We start from the raw sequence: 20,077 nt of genomic DNA on the forward strand, positions 1-20,077 counted from the left end.
TGTAGTGGAGTCTCCTTCCTTGGAGGTCTTTAAGCAGAGGCTGGATGGCCATCTGTCTCAGGGGATGCTTTGATTGTGTCTTCCTGCATTGCAGAATAGTGTTAGACTGGCTGGTCCTTGGGGTCTCTTCCAACTCTATGATTCTGTAATTCTGTGACAGCTCCAGCTGGCTGACTTTGGCTCCTGATGTGGCTGGGAGAGATAGGATGCATGAGTGAGGCCATCCATCCTCTTCCATTAATGCCATGCACAAGACATCTTGACATGGTGCGGTTTTCCTAGCAGTAGGGATTTGTTGTGGTTAAGGCGCCAATTCTGATGGCTGGAAGATCGGAAGGTTGGCAATTCGAGGCCCGATTGCTGCATGGAGAGGTCAGTTCCTCTCTCTAGTCCCAGCTCCTGCCTGTCAGGTGCAGCTTGTCCACAGGTTTTCTTTCAGACCAAAAAAGCCAAACAAATTCTAGACTCCAAGTCAAAGAATAGCTTTATTGCCAAAAAGAAAAAAATTAGTAAACAGGTCCATGACTTTTTTGGCAAGTCTGGAAATATAATGCATTTAGACAGCTTTGTACTCAACCATAGATTCCTCCCTCCCTTTGGGTTGGTACAATTCTGCGACTGAACCCTCTAACTCCCCGCGCTTTGTCCATTTGGAGGATGTGATGTTCGACCCTCTAGGAATTAGGCACCTGGCAAGTGTTTGTGTGAATGTGAAGCTTCCCCACCAACACCAGACACAACATCTTTGTCTCATTGAGATATAGGCCCTTGGGCGCCTCTGTCTCGTTAAACAATCACTTTAACATGACATCTAATCATAGAATCATAGAATCATAGAGTTGGAAGAGACCACAAGGGCCCTGATCCAGTCCAACCCCATTCTGCCATGCAGGAAATCCAAATCAAAGCATCCCCAGCAGATGGCCATCTAGCCTCTGCTTAAAGACCTCCAAGGAAGGAGACTCCACTACAGTCCGAGGAAGGAGTGTGTTCCACTGTCGAACAGCCCTTACTGTCAGGAGTATGCACAGCCTCTAACCCAATATTTATAGAATCCCAATTAACCATAAACTGTTTAGACCATCTCTAACTCAAATCAATTTCTGGCAGGAAAGCATTAATTAAGCATTAATTAAATGTGAATCCTGACACTGCCAACCTAGCGATTCATAAGCATGCAAATGCAATTAGAAAGATAGGTAACACTTTGGTGGGAAGGTAACAGCATTCAGTGCATGACGCTGGACACATGACCAATGGGATTGTGCTTGGACAATGCTGGATCTTTGACTGTAACAGAGATGAGCACCTCTTCCTACAGTTGGTAATGACGAGATATTCATGTCAAGGGATTACCTTTACTTTTAACTGTTCTTTAAATTACAAGAATATATATGCCAATGGAATTGTTTTATTTCATCAAAACCTGGAGCGTGGAACAACGCACACTTTGTAAGGATGGGGTGACGTTGTTATTCCTACTACAGGGTTTTCCTTGAATGCTTTAACTTCCGGCAGCTGGAACCGGAAGGCCCTCAGCAGACTGGTCAAGAAGATGAAGGTCTCGATCCTCGCCAAGTTGCTCCCTAGACCGCTCGAGCCCCTGCAAAATACAAAGAAAAGCATGAAAATGAGCATACCTCACCCAGCGCAAAGAGGCCCCATTTCCGGCTGTAACCTATGATCCATCCCTCTTCTCGAAGCACTCTTCTGCACTGGCCAAAAGCCTTAAGGCTTTACACAAATTGCATCTGTACTTACTGGGATTTTAAAAATATATGCAGATGAAGTATTGTCTGTCTTGGTCAATTGCATGTGAACTTCCAGAACTAGCCATAATGTTTTGGCTACTTGCCCTGAGTTCAACAATTCACGGTTACTTCTTTCCCTCCCAAAATGTTTTGATACCGGCAGGGGTACATCCCCAGGTCTCTATCTATTGTCTCCGTTCCGCATTTACTTCTGGAATGTCTGTTGTGACCTTTGCAACTCAGGCCAGCAAAGGTGTTCCTCTGACCTTCCTTCCCTCATTACATTGTTGGTTACCAGATTGAACACTTCTTCTGCACTCCACTGAGTTAGAGCATGGTCTTTTCTTTTCATCTTGTTTTGCACTGCAACCAGAATGTGTGTGTGTGTGTTTGTGGGTGTGTGTGTTTGTGAGTGTGTGTGTGCGTGTGTGCGTGTGTGCGTGTGTGCGTGTGTGTGTGTATATATATATATATATATATATATATATGTTCCAGACCAGGAGTGTGGAGACTTGGGGAGGAGCAAGAGCAGTGGCTAGAATCCTATATCAGCTATTTAATTATATTTAACCAACTCACCTTCCCTGGCATGCCCCATGCAAATGCAGTGTAAAATGCCATTCACTTGCACTGCCATTGCCAGTCCAAGGGGCCTCCTTCTCCCCATGGAGCTGATGCTACAGCCATGGCACCAGGCTCACAGTTACTAGACTTACTCCAAGCTGCTGACAGTTGGAGCAAGAGTGACGTTTCCATCAGGTTTGGTAACTATTAGGTTAGTACAATAGTAAAGAATGGCTGGGGTGCTATATTGTTTTAAATATTTGTATCCTTCTAAACTATTTGATATTTTAACATGGAATTTGTTTCAAATACTGCAGTAATTTAATTCTGTTTTAATGAACTATTTTTATATGCTTTTTACGGTACTGTTTAGTAATGTTGTAAGCTGCCCTGAGTCCCAGCCTTGGGAGAAGGGTGAGATATATATAAATATAATGATCATACCCCAAACAAACAAAACAATGATATCTTTAAATGGCCAACCAAAATGCACAAAAAATGCATGATCTAAGCCTTTGAAGCTCCACTGGCTTCTTCCTCAGGCAAAAGTGTTAAAAATCATACAGGAAGGGAAAAAATGATGAAATGACGATGTTAGTCCCAGGCTTGCATTTTCTAACGGTGTTGTTGGTGTCTTGTTCTTTGTGGGATATCTATGGACCTTATCACACATTGGAGAGGGGGGGTTGCAGCTGAGATCTGCAGTCACTTCTATTCTAGCAATGCAAAGCGTGATGTTTTTTCACACCAGATCCAGAGTCACTCCTCTCTAGCAATGTGGATCGAGGTTAAAATGTCATGTTTTTCCACACCTGGTTGCCTTTCTGTTGTCTTTACAAAGTGAAGGGGAAACGAAGTCAGTTCGATTCTAAGCAAGTCACGTGATGCGCACTCAAGCAAAGGGGAGTCAGTGCACTTTGTATTATCACACCAGAGCATACTTGGAGGGGTCAACGATTCGAATCAGCACCCTTGGGCATGCTCAGTGGGGCTCTGGCCTCCTTCCCTGCCCCCTCCTTAGCTGTCATCCTTCATCAAGGTGAAGGAGGAGGCAGGGGATGATGGGATCGGTGACAGGTTGAAGGAGAGGAGCAGATCGGGGTCTAGGAGCAGTCAGGGGATGATGCGATAGGTCGCTGGGGGTCCCTGGGGCCAGGATCGGGATGCAGGAGCAGTCAGGGGATGCTGAGATTGGTGGGAGGCTGAAGGAGGGGAGCAGATTGGGGTCTAGGAGGACACAGGGGATGCAGGGGATGATGGGATCGGCTGGTTGGCAGAGAAGAGGAGATGGCATGAAGGAGGAGGAGGGGGATGACGGAGCAGGACGCAGGGGCCAAGGGGGGTGGCATCAGAGTGCTTTTCCACACCAGACCAAATCGCAGTGCCATCGAAGGCAGCCTGGAAGCGAATTCTCTGGAGCCACTTTTTTCCTGGTTTTACCAAAATGAGAGGTGACTTCAGAAACGCTGCTGAAGCACTTCACAAGGGGCTCCCATAGAAATCAATGGTGTCTGATAAAACAGTCCCTTTATGACATGAAACCGCATTGTTGGAAGTGCAATCACTTCGGAAGTGAGCTGGAACTGAGCCACAACACCACCAAAAAGCTCCGTGTGATATACTCCTATGAAAGGACAGATGGCCAAGTGGCACTGGGAAGAAAGCCTTACTTCAGAGCCCAGGAGATGGCATTGGAATCTGTTAGGAATGCAAACAGGCTACTTCTTCTGAGATCCAAGATGCCTCCATCCTTTGTGAGGGCACAGTCCCTTTTGTCAGGCAGAGAACCCTGGATCTCTCAGCAGAATTGGGTTAGTTATTTCACTAACTAAGTTACTTGTGGTCATGGCCTCGCAACACCTTTATAAAAGACAAGCGAGTTTGGACTGCTACACTTACCTGCTCCAAATGGCAGAAATGCTTCCCTAGGGACAAAATTCCCCTCCGTGTCCAAAAAGTGATTTGGATTGAACTCTTCAGGAGTCTCCCATTGCTTGGGATCAAGAAGAACAGAGCGTAGATCTGGAAAGATGAGGGTACCCTGAAAGAAAGAAAGAAAGAAATGAAGGAAGGATTGGCACACGAAATAGACACAGTTGCACACCCTTCACTTGGAATGGCAAATTCATTGGGAATGGGACGTCTTCATTGTTTACTGGCCAAGATCTGGCACTTCTTAGTGCAAATCCAGATGGTAGAATTCAAAGCTACAGCTGTGTTAGTCTGCAGAATCAGTATGTAGTGTTACCCATGCTGCTCCATATATAAATTTTGGTATAAATGATAACCCTTAATGACCCCTAGATGAACTCTAATAGCCTGTCCACCATTACTAGCAAGGCATGAGGACATGCACACACACCCTTGAGGGGCACCCACATCATCATATCTAGAGAGTCGCATAAAAGGGATTATCATAGGACCAGGAAGAGCAAATATTTGCCTTGCCTGAGGCTCTTGCCCCCTCCCATGGTTTGTTGTCCGAGCAGCTTAAGACCACTAAGACAATCAGACAGGGACATCCAGGTGAAAAGCAAGTCATTAAACACCTTTGTTCTCACCATCAAGCACCTTTGCCAGAGGCAAGATTTTGCCTATAAATACTCTCAGATTTGCCTGTTCACTGGGCCAGTCTGGATTTCAGGGGGAAGCTCTGTCCCCTTGAACCCTGACCTGGCTCCTGGCTCCTGGCTCCTGGCCAGTCATTCCATGGCTGAGCCTCATGCCATCCTCATCATATTCCATTTGGATTCCTGGAGGGAGTCTACATTCTGGTACGTATCACCCCAGTGATGCCTAAAATCCTATTCCATGCTCACCTATGCTTTTCCTGAGCCTTGTATATGTGTGTGTATGTTAGTGAATTGCATGTGTTTTCCCCCATTATAAATAAATTGGTTATTAATTCTAGAAGTCTGTCTCAGCTCTATTTAGTGGAATCCCCTGGTCTACTCCGTATACATATCGGGAGGGCGATTTCGGTGGGCTCTTGTAGCCAGCCCCTTTTGCAATATTTGAGCTAACAACAATAATAAAATTCCCCTACGGACCCTTGGCTACATGTAGAGCAGGTGCCCAACATGGAAGGAGGCAGGGCCGAAATTAAGGTCGGCTAGGTTGTTCAGGCTGCCAATAGGTTTAGGACAGCGAAATGTAGGACATTCAAGCAAAATGGAGGGCATGATCAAATAAAAGCTGGAAGCATATAAATGTAAATCCATACTTCTTAGCCATGCTCAAAATGGAGGACATTGTGGAATCCCTCCTTCTGGACAGGAAGGTCGAGATAGGGGACATGTCCAGGAAAAGGAGGGAAAGGCTGGTCACCATACCAAGGGGCAGGCATCCCCTCCCTTCCTTCCTTCCTCCCTCCCTCCTTTCTTTCTTTCCCTGCTTCTTCCTTCCTTCCTTCCTTCCTTCTTTTCATTTCTTTGTGTCGTCGCTCCCTCGCTCCCTCCCTTCTTTCCTTCCTTCATTATTTTCTTGCTTCTTTCTTTCCTCCCTTCCTCCTTTCTTTCTTTCCCTGCTTCCTCCCTGCCTCCCTCCTTCCTTTCCTTCTTTCTTTATTTCCTTGCTTCTCTTTCCTCCTTTCCTCCTTTCTTCCTTTCCCTGCTTCCTTCTTCCCTCCCTCCCTTATTTTTCTTTCTTTTCTTCCTCCTACCCTCCCTCCCTTCTTTCTTTCCTTCTTCACTTCCTTGATTCTTTCTTTCTTCCCTTCTTTCCTCCCTCCCCCCTTCTTTCTTTCTAGAGGAGGAGGAGGAGGGAAAGAGACAAGGATGCCTGTGCACCGCGTTGTCCTCCTCCTCCTCTGCCAAGTCGTTCGTCTTTCAGCGGCCAGGGGGTTTTGCCAGGCAGGCAGCCTTGCTGGCTCAGCAGAAGAGGAGGAGGACAGTGCGGTGGGCGGACATCTTTGTCTCTTTCCCCATTGCTGGGTGGGCAGTCTTGAGAGGAGGAGGGGGAGGACGGGGAAAGAGACAAGGCAACCCGTCCTCCGCATTGTCCTCTTCTGCCAAGCCGTTCATCTTTGAGCGGCAAGGCTGCCTGCCTGGCAAAAACCCCAGGCCGCTCGAATGACACAGCAGAGGACGAGGAGGACAATGCAGTGAGTGGGTTGCCTTGTCTCTTTTCCCCTCCTCCTCCTCCTCCTCCTCCTCCTCCTCCTCCTCCTCCTCCTCCTCCTCTGCCGAGTTGCTCACCTTTGAGCGGCCTGGGGGCTTTGCCAGGCTGGCAGCCTTACGAGGACAAGGATCCCGAATCCCAGGCAGGCCACCAAAAGTGTGGTGGTCTCCTCCTCCTCCTCCACTCCCATCCACATTCAGTGAAGACCCCGGGCCCCTTACCTTAATGAGCCAAACCCCTGCCCTCTCTCGCTCCCTGCTCTCTCTCTGCCCTCCCGACTCTACTCTGCCCCTTGCCCTGCAAGAAGCTCCTTCCTCTGGGCCTCACTGCCTCTGGGCTGAGAGGAGCTGTAGGCCTGCCCCCAGCAAGAGCTCTCCTGGGAAGTCTGGGGGAAGAGTCCATTGCTCCCATCCTCCAAAGCCCCGTGCGATTAGGGAGGATTCTGGGAGCCGGGACATCCTCCTCCTCCTGACTATTTGGCCCCGGGCCTCCAGAAATCCTTTAGCGGGACGCATGTGGCTCCCAGGCTGCAAGTGGCGCACCCCTGGCGTAGCGAGATCTTGTGGCACCTTTGAGACTCACTGAAAGAAACAAGGTGGCAGCATGACCTTTCCTAGGCTTCAGTCTACTTCCTGAGAATGCATCTGAAGGAGTAGACTGAAGTCTATGAAAGGTCCTGTTGCCAACTTCTTTCTTTGTCTCAAAGGTGCTCCAAGATCTCTCTACAACATGCTGCAAATCCACAAGTTAGATGCCAGTCCACCCTGTGGCTGAATGGCAGCACTGGCAAAGATCAAAGTCAGTTGCAGCATATGTGAGTTTTCCCCCCATTGCTCAATAAGGAACGCATTGTGGCTGTTTACGCAATCCTAAATTAAGAAAGAGGCTCATATTGAATGGACCGATGAACAGATATGTCCAATGCAAGAATGCACCATGCATGGCTAGAATCCTTGGCCAGTCCCAAGCAGAAGAGGCCCACTGGATCCATTGTTGAAAGCCTAATCTAGAGACATACTGTATATCCTCATGTACTGTTAGCCCTCTGAATCCACTGATTCTTCATCCATGGATTCAAATATTCACGATTTTAAAACTATTCCAAAATAAAAAAAGTCCCCAATGAAAACTTCGATTTCCCCATTTTATATAAGGCACACCATATTACTATACCACTGCAATTTCATTGGACTTGAGCATCGGTGCATTTTTATATCTGTGAATGGTTTTGAAACCCAAACCCCAGCAGATACCAAGAACCCAATATATACATTTACAAAGTTTAGTAAAAACCAAAACACTACCAAATGTCAAGAAAGGAACCACCCCTCTTTCTGAGTAAAGGAGTGAAAAGGCGAGCGTAGTCCATGCTAGGAGCCCCCGAAACAAACACTTTACTCCCTTTGCCATGGCTCCACTTCTGACCTTTTTGAATGCCTGGGTTGGAAAAGCACAAACACTTATTCAGAGTCAGGGGCTTTCCCAGCAGATAATGATCACCAAAAGCAGACATAAATCCTCTTTTGCATTAGCCTCCCAGGCTGAGGCCAGCCATCAACACAGAACAAGACACATGCAAATCCCTCCTGCATTCCCAGGCTCACACAGTATATAGACACCCAACTTTTTCCAGGCAAAGCATTCTCTGAAGATGCCAGATTCCACAGATGCTGGTGAAACGTCAGGAAGAAACTCTGCTAGAACATGGCATTCACAGAGCCCCCTGAAAAACCCACAAAAAACCACAAACACTTATACTTGCCAGAATGTTGTAAGTTTTTTGACATTGTTTTCCTTTCCTTCATCCTTTGCATCCTTTGTTACATGACACTAGGTTTTACTCTTGACTTCTCCACAAGTCATAATTGGAGCCATAAGTTTGACCCCCAAACCTGCTCCTGACTTATACATGAGGCTGACTTATACTTCACTATAATGGATTCAATAGCTTTCATCTGGTTGGGATTAATAATAGGACCAAGTGCAATGGGAACAATAGGACTGAGTCCCATGCTTACACTTGAGGAATTCTACTTATCCATCCATGAACAGAATACATCCATTGCACAACAGCCCCAAAGCTACAAGCATCTCTAAAAACGAAGGGACACAGGTTTATGTCACCTACAGGATACTAGCTGTCGTATTTGGGCTACCTGCCTGTTCTCTGGGCAAAGGGCTCTTGTAGCAGCTTCAAGAACAACATAAGACCTGAGTAAATAAGACAATTCATTTGCAGCCTTGGTCTCAAAGATGCTACAAGACCCCTTTGCATGCTGATATTCCAGACTAACACGGCTAAGGCGGTGGGTGGGAAAGTCATCCAATTGATGTTCTTGTCATTGCTTGCACAAACGGCTTGTTCAAAAGCAATGCCTGCGAGGGGATTAAGCCATTTCTATACCACTTCCAACCTTTTCCAGCCCCCACTTTGAAAACCGCCAGTTTGGCAAAATGGAGGTGGACATCTCAGCTCCTTCCCAGGTCTCTTGTATGATTTCTGAAATAAGTTCCGAATGTTTATACACATTGGTGCCTTTAAATCCTTCCCAAGAGACTGGCATGCTGCAGAATAAATGCAATTTGGTACAGCTTTAAGTGTCATGGTTCCAGAGGGGATATCCAGGGGGGCTCCTGGAAAGTCATCCCAGCGGAAACCAAGGGCCCACTTTGTGTGTGCATTGCACTAAACAAGACATTTGTGGCTACATTTGTGCAAAAGCCACCCTTTGAGGTGCCTTTCTCTTGGGATATATAGAGAAGTGCAGCCATAACTGCATTTGGTACCTTGGGAATGAGAAAACCACCGATGTTCACATCTTTGGCAGATTGTCTCGGGAACCCAGCCAACAAGATGTATTTTGAACGCTGGATCTCATGGATCACAGCATTTGTATACGACAAGTTCTTCCGATCCTGATAGCGGAGGGAGGAGGGAGCATCTTTTAGTTCCTTGGAGACTTTATCTGGGGAAAACGACAGAAATGGATGTCATATTCAAAAGATACACTTTAGCACTTGACCTTAAATTCACATTTAAATGTGAATATTTTTTCAATTCTATATGAATATTTTTCCAAATATCATCATCATCATCATCATCATCATCATCATCATCATCATCATCATCATCGTTATTATTAGCTTCCATTGCAGAGATCTCTCTCTTACCTTGGATGTCCGGATGATTTGTCAAGAGGAGGATTGCCCATTTGAGGGCAATGGCTGTCGTTTCTGTTCCAGCCATGAAGAAGTCTTGAATACATAAAGCTAGGTTCTCTTCATCATATGTAGAGGTAAGATCTTTCCTGCTCTTATAACGATAATAGGAAAGGAGAAGTGTGATTTACGATGAATTGCAAACACCCTGCCAATGCTTCCTTTACTTCTACTGAAAATCAAACTTTTATAACTGAGTTTCTTGTATGCTTACAGTAGCTGCTGCTAATGAAGAGATGCTCAGCTCTGCCATAGTTAAGGCCTTGCATTCCCCTTGAAGGATGTCTGAGACGGGAAATCATTTATAGGGGGGCTCTTCCCTTTTGCTTGCAAGTATACTTCAGTTAACCAAGTACAGTTGGCTCTTCCTATCCATGGGTTTGCCGGCCACAGACTGGAGCATCCACAGATGGCACTGTCCCATTCTCCTCAATGGCGGCACCACTGCAGTCTCATGCGTGTCGTTCCATCATTGAGGAGAAGGGGACTTGAGGTCCCACGGAGGTTGCCGTTTGTCCCAGAAAACAGATTATTCTTGTTCTTATTTTCTTTTCTTATATCCCGCGTTTCTCCCAATACAGGGACCCAAGGCGGAGAACAACAAGTCCTGGGCATAAAATCCTGCCAGATGTAGGGACTAAAAATATGTCCCAGTTGAAACATGTACATCCTGCATGTGTCCTTTGACACAGACTTTGACACAGCTTGCTGCGAAGAAGAAAAACAGGAGCTCTTGGTCTGGTACTGGTACTGATGTTGAAATATTCAAGTGCAATAATTAATGGGTTGGTTCTGTATAATCAGAATGCAAATCAATAATCTGCTTAATGGTAATAATTTGCACAGTATCCAAATTATATGCCCGGATATGACAGATTGGGATATTGCCACCCTAGTCCTGCAGAATTTCCCATTCGCTGGGTGTGTGTCTGTCCGGAATGGAGCCCCTGTAGATACAAAGGGCATCTGCAGATGTGTTCCTGGGCATTAAAACCCCCCACATTTGCTTGGGTTAAAGGCACAGGACACCTGTGAAAGCGGAAATACTATTTTTTTACACCTGAGTGACCACCTCTCTAGGAATCTCTAGGTCCTCCAGTGCAACTCTACGGTCAAGATCCACTGATGGTTGGCCATAGAATCATCCTGTCTCCAAAATGTCTAGGTCCTCTTAAAAATTATTGTAAGCCATCTTGAATCCTGTTTTGGGAGAAAGGCAGAATATAAATCCAATAAATACATCTAAATCAAAACAAAAGGGAAATGGTAACTCTCAGTGATACTTCCAGGGTCTTCCCCACCTAATTCTGGATGAGCCCTGATGCAAAACTTACTTTCTCTATCTGAAGTAGATAGAAGTCAATGAAGTCCTGTGGCTTGTGAAGGGACTTTTCCTTGTGTTCCTCTATTTCTTTCTTTGCTAAGGATACCAGCATCTCTGAGAAATCAAATGCGTTCTTGTGAGGCCCTGGAAGATGATTCATGAGCCAAGGGACCACTTCGTGAAGCTATAGCAAAGCCAAAAGGGAACCCTAACTATTAGTAAAGAGGAGACTAGAAAGAGGCTCCTCCCTCCTTAACTGTCATCCTCCGGCCTCCTATTCCCCTCCAGCTATGCTCTGACTGTGTGGGGGAGAGGCTTGCGTACCCTAATGAAATTGTGAGCTATGCTGGCAGTAGTATAATAGCCACCGGTAGGGCCTTCCATGCCAGACAGGTCACGACCGAAGGGTCTGACCAAGAGCGCCAAAGGGCAGTATGGGCTCTCTAGCCTTATGGCAACCATCCTAGGAGAAGGAAAACTCTAATCCCAAACCTGGGCAGATGGTGCTCGTCTAACCATGTAAGGTCAACCATCTAAGAGAAGGAAACTCTAACCAAGCCTATGACCCGAGGACCTCGCTGCCACCGTCCATGCTTGTCAAGGCCTCAGCAGACAGACCTCTGGTTTAAAGGGTGAGGCCAGTTCTGTGCACGCTGCACTCCACCAGAAAAACTCATTGCATAGGCTCAAAGGATACATCCAACGTCATCAACGCGCTTGTAGAAAGCACGGATGAATCCTTCCTGAATCTTCGTTCATGAAGTAAAGCCAAGATGAAGGAAAGGTCACACAGTCCGCCAGCGAAAGTCATTGGTTTAACACCTTGGTACCATCCTCTGGGCAGATCTTGAAGGCTAGCCTACTGGTCAATATCCCACATCATGTTTGTCGAGTATAAATCTAGACTTATATAGGCCTTGTCTGCATGTGCAAAAAAATCTCATGCCCATCCCAACACTCTGCTTCCATGATACACAGTGACTTTGCCCCAGAGGTTAGCAAAAAGAAGGAAAGTCCTGTCTGTCAAAGGGTGGACGATGGGGAGGAGTCGGGTTGGGATCCCGCTGCAGAGGACGACGTGCCAGGGGACCCAGGAGAAGCTAAGGAGGAGAAGATTCAAGGCGCTGCAGCTGGCGCCAGGGCGGAGACTGGGGAGGCGGGGGCACCAGAGGGTAGAAAAGGGCTGGAAGAGGGCACCCTGGGGCGGAAGGAGGAGGCGAAGTGATCGAGGAGTGTGGAGAGTGAGACCGGATACGAAGGGGAGGTGGAGGCAAGAGTGAGAGACGCTTGGTCAGCAGAAGTAAGTCGACGTTACTTGAGAGGACATGGGGAGAAGGTCGCCCGGGCAGGGAACCGGGGCCTGCAGATAGAGAGCTGCTTCGCTGAGAGAATAAACCCTCTGCCGTTAGATGAACCATACGAGCCTTTCCAGGCCAGGCCAGGCCAGTGTTACACCCGGGGCCCCGTTTGCTATGGGATATTAGTGGGCGTTGTTGGCCTACCTCACGGGGAAGAAGAGATCCGGGCCCAAAGTTGGAAGAGCCCATCGTGGAAGAGTTATCCGACGACGAGGGCTAGTGATGAAATGGTGGAGAAGTATTCTGTTTTTGTGGAGAAGGATCCTGTTTTGTGTTACTACTGTTTGAGCACAAGTTATTCCCCGTTTGATTAAAGAGCACTAAGCATCAAGTGGACTCCTCATGTTTTGTGTGATGGACCCCCAGATGGCAGCTGCCACCGGGGCCATGCCCAGGGGCCCGGCGACACTGTCATTTCACCAAAACCTGGGGTTAGCATGGGGTTTTGTGGCATGCAAACAAATTAATCAGGCAAATTCAGGCTGGCCAGCTGTTTCCATGCTAGGTTCCAGAGCAATGTGGGGAAAGCGGATGACAATACAAACAATGGCTGGGACTGCATTGATGTCAGACATATTCTGCCAACCTAGCAGTCCAGAAGCATGCAAACGCAAATAGATACATAGGTACCACTTCAGTGGGAAGGTAATGGCAATAGTAGCTTCATTTATATACCACTTCATACCACCTAAGCAGTCTCTAAGTGGTTTACAACTGTAAGCAAATTGCCTCCAACAAGCTGGGGACTCACTTTAGCGACTGCAGAAGGATGCAAGCCTGAGTCGACCCTGAGCCCCTGACTGGTATTGAACTTGCAACCTTATGGTTTGTCAGTGAGTGGCTACAGGACAGGTATTTGACCACTGCGCCACCAGTAACAGTGTTTGGTAAAGTCATGCTGGCCACATGACCACTGAGTAGTCCTCAGACAATGCTGTCTCTTTGGCTTAGTAATGGAGATGAGCACCGGCCCCAACAGTCATTTCAAGGGAAACCTTTACCTTTATATACATATAAGTTCCTTTAGGTAGGTGGTTTGTATTTTTGGGCCAGTGCAATATGCAATGGACATTATTCAGGCCACAGTTGGCCTGTCCACAGAGTTGTCGCTGCTGCATCCCTTATCTCCATGAGCTCCATGGACAGGCCTCCCAGCACAGCATCTCTTCTCCGGAGAGTGGACTCACCCATGGGACCAGCGAGGAGATGGGGGAGATGGACACCTCAGTGACATGGCAGGGGTCTCTGGCCACACACAGCAATGCGAGTGGTAGACTCACCAACTCCTCCTTCTCCCAGGGAACTGGAAGTGCTTCTTCTAACCCAGAGTGGTAAGGCACATGGCTGAAGCACCATTTCCTAGGACTGGGGTACTATATTGGGTTGGTCGATACCTGGGTCCAAACATGTACATATGGCAGCCCTATGCACAGACTCCTGGCTTGTGATCGGAGTGTCCCTATCTCCTCATTGGTGACATGGCTGAATCCACCTTCTGGAGAAGTGATGCTGCAGATGGAGGCCTGTCCAGGTAAGGGTTGGGGTGGCAGCAGCAATGGAGATGTAGGAAGGGCCAGTTGTGTTGATGCATTGTTGGCTCAGCTGGTCCATGCAGACCACTCTGCACCAGCGCACCATGTTTGGTCAGGTGTGTGCAGCAACCATTGTAGCCAATTCGGGGCATATTGCTCCAGACTGGCTCCAAACCTGTCAGCCAGTGCAGACAAGTCAACAGTTACAAAGTGATTGCACTGTGCCACTCTCCTCTGAATTTTGCAACCAACTGTGTATGAGTCAACATACCTGCAATCCAGAATGCAAGTTGTTTGACATTTCATAGCTGTTAATGTACATTTTCAGATATACAGCACTTGGAAGATGGTCACAGTCACCATTTGCATCTTTTTGTCTCCAATTAGATTTGGATTCCACTCCCTGTACCCACCCCTTTCCCCGACGGATTGGGGCCTCAGCTGCCACAGCGGCGGCCCTGAGGCCCCAATCCGCCACTTTTCCAGGCCACGGGGAAGCGGCAAAAGGCCGCCTGGAAAGGGGTGTCATTGGGGCTTCAAGCTCCAAGGTAACCCTGACATGGTGGAGAAAGGGAGAAAGGGGCACTCGGCTCCTTCCGGCACCCCTGAAAGGGTGCCACAGGCGCTGTTCCGCAGCACCTGGATGTCACGTCTGCTCCGCTCTGTTTGGATGTGGCGCAGCTGTGACGTCCTAATGGCAGCGCCCATGTAGAATGGGCGCCGCCATTTTGTACGTACTCTGTATGTACAGTACTAGGGTTGGGGGCGTCTGAAAGAGATGCCCCCGGGCAACCCTAGTACGTATGGAGTACGTACTAGGGTGGTCATCTATAAAGGGCCAATTATTGGCATTTTATGAACGGAGTGAAAAGTTCACATTTTAAAGATAAATTTGTTCATCTGCAGTATTGAATGTGGTTCAATTTCTGGTTCCAAAATTAGAAATCAGACTTCATCTTCAAACGTGGCATTTCTTTTGAAGAGAGTGCAAACATTAACCAAACATTTCCTAAAGGTCCAGAGCATAGAAGAGGTTGGGAACCACTGCTTTAAGGTGTTCATTGTGTTCATTGTGGGAGTGTGTTTAGTGTAGCATGACTCTTCTAACCAGATAGTAATTGTGAGAAACTGTCTAGGCTGTGAGATAAGAACTGGCTTTTCTGAGGATGGATTTGTACTTAATTTGTCTTTCCTAATTCTTGTGTACTAGAACCTTTTTGAGGTCTATTTAATTTAATGGTAAAAAAAAGCTTACTTACCGCATGAGAGAAGCTTCCTGCAAAATTTAAGGTAAGTTCAAGGGCTTCAATTAATTTCTTAAAGGTTTCATCTTCAAGAGAAAACCGGTGTCCAAACGTCACTGCGCAGATCACATTGGAGACTGAATTTGTGATGGCGGCTGAAGGATCAAACGGCTGCCCTGCAAATGAAGTTCTATTAATATGCGAATTCAAGTGTTACTAGCAGGAGTTGTCTTCCTTTCAGAGAAGAGAAAGGATTCAGGGCTTTATCATGCCAGCCTGCTCTCTGCCACAATCGCGCCAGTTTAAGAATGGAGGCATACTTGGCTGCCTGAGATGTGGAACTGCGGCAGGAGGGACCTATCGCACAAAGGAGGTTATGGAATAGCAGCAAAACTATTGATGGACTTTGCAATAGTCCTGATGAGGAATCTTTACTCAGGACAGGAGGCCACTGTCAGAACAGAAGAAGGAGAAACAGAATGGCTCCCAATTGGCAAAAGGCTCGACAGGGCTGCATCCTTTCATCCAATCTGTTCAACTTGTATCCAGAGCATATTGTAAGAAAAGCAGGCTTGGACACAGAAGGAGGAGGAGTGAAAATAGGAAGAAGGAATATCATCAATCTAAGATTTGCAAATGAAACCATAGTATTAGCAGAAAACCTCAGAGCCTGGAACCTTACTAAGGAAGATCAAGGAGGAAAGTGCAAAGGCAGGCTTAATGTTGAACACAAAGCAAACAAAAATAATGAGCACAGAAAATTTGCAGAGATTCAACCTGGACAACGAGGAAATAGAAACAGTAAAAGAAGTTTCATGCCTGGGATCAAATATTGATCAAAGTGGGGACAGCAGTCAGGAGATCATAAGAAGACTAGGAATGGGGAGGGCAGCTATGAGAGAACTAGAAAAGATCCTAAAATACAAAGATATACATCTGAGCACAAAAGTTAGAATCGTACAAGCCATTGTATTCCCTATTATTGCCATGAATGGATGTGAGAGCTGGACAGTCAAGAAAGATGATAGGAGGAAAATCCATTCCTTTGAGATGAAGTGATGCTGGAGAAGAGTGCTGAGTATCCTTCTTGTCTTGAACTAGCAACTTTATTTGCAAGTAAGGGTCATTGATCATCTTGGATAATTCCTCTAAAGTTCGGACTAAACCCCGGAGCTGAGTGTTGAACCACCAGCTGCCACTGGATCCAGGTGACAGAGATTTCTCTTCAGGTCTCCTCGTTATGCGCCAGATGCCACATCATGAGAGGCTGCCAGATTTAATATGGGACAGAGTTCCTATATCATTAACGGGAACAGAGTCCATAGTCTAAACTCTCCAATTTCCGAAACAGAAACTGGATTGAGTTTGGGAGAGGAAGAAGTGATTTTCCATAAGGAACTTGTACCAGGAGGTTATTTATGTGTGTGTGTGTTTTTAAAAGCACAAAGTGCCTTTGCACACAGCTTCCCCAGAAAGAAAATATGGGACCATGGTCTTTGCTAAATGTATTTGTTCAGTTTAATAGGCTACAGGCTGAGTATCCCTTATCCAAAAATCCAAAATGCTCCAAAATCCAAAACTTGTTTTCATGGCTGGCTGAAGTAGTGACACCTTTGCTGTCTGATGGTTCAGTGCAGCAACAGCAAGTACATTTCTATACCGCTTACCAACATACTAAGCAGTTTACAAAGTGTAAGCTAATTGCCCCCAACAAGCTGGGGACTCATTTTAGCAACCTATGGATCCAGGGAGATGTTCTGCAGAAAGTGTGACAGTAAACATTGATGAGCCAACCCTGAGTCCGTGGCTGAGATCGAACTCACAACCTTGTAGTTTGAAAGTGAGTGGCTGCAGGACAGGCATTTAACTATTGTGCCACCAGGACTCCTGTTACACATGCTTTGCTTCATACACAATAGATAGATAGATAGGTATCATTAATGAATTATTGGGTCCCAGTACTAAGATATCTCATCATGCATACACAAATATTCCAAAAGCCCCCAAAATCTGAAATCCAAAACCCTTCTGGTCCCAAGCATTTTGGGACTCAACTTGTATTAGCTAATTCCTTAAAAAGAAGTACCTTTATCAGAGTGTCTTCACTATATCCAAACCCAATTCGCCATTTCCCTCCACGAGGAGCGACTCACGGCCGGACCCAGCAACCTCGGACAGCCTGCAGGCCGAGGCCCTCCCTCCTCAACTTTCATCTTGGCCTCAGGGCAGCGATCAGGCAGACCCAGCAACACCCAGGCGACTGCCTGAAGAAGGCGGGCCCCCTCCCTCCTCAGCTGTCACCTCGGCCTCAGAGGAGCTATCAGGCAGACCCAGCCACCACCCGGGCAAGCCTGACAGAGGGGCCCCTCCCTTCCTCAGCTTTCACCTCGGCTCGAGCGCAGCGATTTCAGGCAGACCCCAGCCAACACCAGGACAAGCCTGCCGGAGGGGCCCCTCCCTCCTCCGCTGTCACCTCGGGCCTCAGAGGCCAGGCGATCAGCCAGACCCAGCCAAACACCAGGGACAGCCGAAGGAAGGGGCCCCTCCCTCCTCAGCGTCACCCTCGGCCTCAGATGGCAGCGATCAGGCCGACCCAGCAACACCAGGGACAGCCTGAAGGAAGGGGCCCCTCCCTCCTCAGCTGTCCCCTCGGCATCAGAGGCAGCGTCAGGCAGACCCAGAAACACCAGGGACGCCTGAAGGAAGGGGCCCCTCCCTCCTCAGCTGTCACCTCGGCCTCAGAGGATGCGATCAGGCAGACCCAGCAACACCAGGGACCAGCCTGAAGGAAGGGGCCCTCCCTCCTCAGCTGTCACCTCGGCCTCAGAGGCAGCGATCCAGGCAGACCCATCAACACCAGGGACCGCCTGAAGGAAGGGCCCCTCCCTCCTCAGCTGTCACCTCGGCCTCAGAGGCGCACTCAGGCAGACCCAGCAAACACCAGGGACCGCCTGAGGAAGGGGCCCCTCCCTCCTCAGCTGTCACCTCGGGCCTCAGATGCAGCGATCACAGACCCAGCAACCACCAGGGACAGCCTGAAGGAAGGGGCCCTCCCTCTCAAGTGCACCTCGGCATCCGAGGCACGATCAGGCGACCCAGCAACCCAGGGACAGCCTGAAGGAAGGGGCCCCTCCTCCCTCAACTGTCACCTCGGCCTCAGAGGCAGCGATCAGGCAGACCCAGCAACACCAGGGACAGCCTGAAGGAAGGGGCCCCTCCCTCCTCCAACTGTCACCCTCGGCCTCAGAGGCAGCGATCAGGCAGACCCAGCACACCAGGGACAGCCTGACGGAAGGGGCCCCTCCCTCCTCAACTGTCACCTCGGCCTCAGAGGCAGCGATCAGGCAGGACCAGCAAACACCGGGACTGCCGAAGGAAGGGGCCCCTCCTTCCTCAAACTGTCACCTCGGCCTCAGGGCAGCGATCCTGGCAGACCCGCCACACCAGGGACAGCCTGAAGGAAGGGCCCCTCCCTCCTCAAACTGTCCCTCGGCCTCGAGGCAGCGATCAGGCAGACCAGCACACACAGGGACTGCCTGAAGGAAGGTGCCCCTCCCTCCTCATGTCACCTCGGCCTCAGAGGGAGCGATCAGGGCAGACCCAGCAACATCAGGGACTGCCTGAAAGGACGAGACTTCTCCTCCTTTAACTGTCACCTTGTATTTGGTATTGTATACAATTTTTCTGTACACCGCTATGATCATCGTGGAATAGCTGTCTATAAATAAAACGTATTATTCATTATTATATTATTTTATTATTCATTATTCTGTTGCAGTCCATTTTGTGCACCATAACAGTTCTTCCTGGTAATCAAGGGCCAGTCCTGATCCAATATGACTTCAGTTTCAAGAAACAAGGGTTTTCAAGGTCCTCTGGGGTTTTATTCGAGTAAGTCCCATGATGGATACCAAAATCCATGGATGCTCAAGTCCCATTTCATACAGTGGCATAGCAGCAATGCAATAGAATAAGCACTTACATTTCTATACTGCTTCATTACAACTTAGCACTCTCTGAACAGTTTACAGTCTGGAAGCCAGTTGCACCTAACAAGATGGGACTGATTTTACGACCAAGAAAGGATGGACCAGCTGAGTCCACCTCAGAGCCTCTGAATCAATCCACAACATAAATACAAAAAAATACATAAATGGCAGAATCCACATTTGATTTTTGGATATATATATATATATATATATAGAGAGAGAGAGAATTTTTCAAGCTGTGGCTGATTGAATCCATAGATAAGATCTATGGATATGGATGGTCTGACTTTACCTGCTTTGTACCTGAAATGCCATACTTTATAAGTGGCATAAGTTGAGCCAGTGTGGCATAGTGGTTTCAGTGTTGGACTATGGCTCTGGGACCAGGGTTCGAATCCTGCTTGGCCCTGGAAATCTGCTGGACAAAGCCACACACTCTCAGCCTCAGAAATGCTGTGATAGGGTTGCTCTGGGGGTTGCCATGATTCGGGGAAAACTTGAGGCACACAGCACAGACAAGAAAACAAAAATGACCTGTGCTAGCCACAAGGTGGAATACATTGAGTCTTGGCTCTCTTTCTCCTAACCTGAGATGCTTGGCATATCACACAATAAACGTGTTGTAAACTGCCTGTGTTAGCATGATTGATGCCCAGAGGGCAAAATGTCGGTGCCACTTGGGATAGCATCAGAAGAGGATTTGATCGTCGTCTTGTTGTTTAATAGGTGGAGGTGGTAGAAGGAAAGAGAAGTAGTAGTAGAACTCTCTGCCGAAGGCAAAAAGCCATTGGAGAAAGAGCATCCAGCCTCTGCCCAAAAGTTGGAAAGCGCCAAAGCGAAAGAGGGCGCGGATGGAGGGAATGTGGATCTATTTGTCATTCTCCTGGTGTTCTTCTGCTGCTCTACTCACTGAAGCAGCAGCGCTTACGCCAAGGCTATCCCTCTGGGCCCTTTCCGCTGCCTTTCATGGAGGCCTA

General features: G+C 47.8%; 1 protein-coding gene across 1 annotated transcript in view; it reads right to left on the reverse strand.

Moving 5' to 3' along the window:
• Positions 1 to 1,326: 1,326 nt before the first annotated feature.
• LOC121927225 (cytochrome P450 2J6-like) overlaps positions 1,327 to 20,077 on the reverse strand; it is a 23,664-nt gene continuing 4,913 nt past the window's right edge. The window contains exons 3-9 of the mRNA XM_042460888.1: positions 15,127 to 15,287; positions 10,988 to 11,161; positions 9,606 to 9,747; positions 9,222 to 9,400; positions 4,215 to 4,356; positions 3,126 to 3,135; positions 1,327 to 1,594 (exon numbers count right to left, since the gene is read on the reverse strand). Of these exons, the coding sequence (XP_042316822.1) occupies positions 1,420 to 1,594; positions 3,126 to 3,135; positions 4,215 to 4,356; positions 9,222 to 9,400; positions 9,606 to 9,747; positions 10,988 to 11,161; positions 15,127 to 15,287 (983 nt within the window). The 3' untranslated portion in view covers positions 1,327 to 1,419. The remainder of the gene's footprint in view (positions 1,595 to 3,125; positions 3,136 to 4,214; positions 4,357 to 9,221; positions 9,401 to 9,605; positions 9,748 to 10,987; positions 11,162 to 15,126; positions 15,288 to 20,077) is intronic.

This window comes from Sceloporus undulatus, chromosome 3, assembly GCF_019175285.1.
Source record: "Sceloporus undulatus isolate JIND9_A2432 ecotype Alabama chromosome 3, SceUnd_v1.1, whole genome shotgun sequence".
Lineage (NCBI taxonomy): Eukaryota > Metazoa > Chordata > Lepidosauria > Squamata > Phrynosomatidae > Sceloporus > Sceloporus undulatus.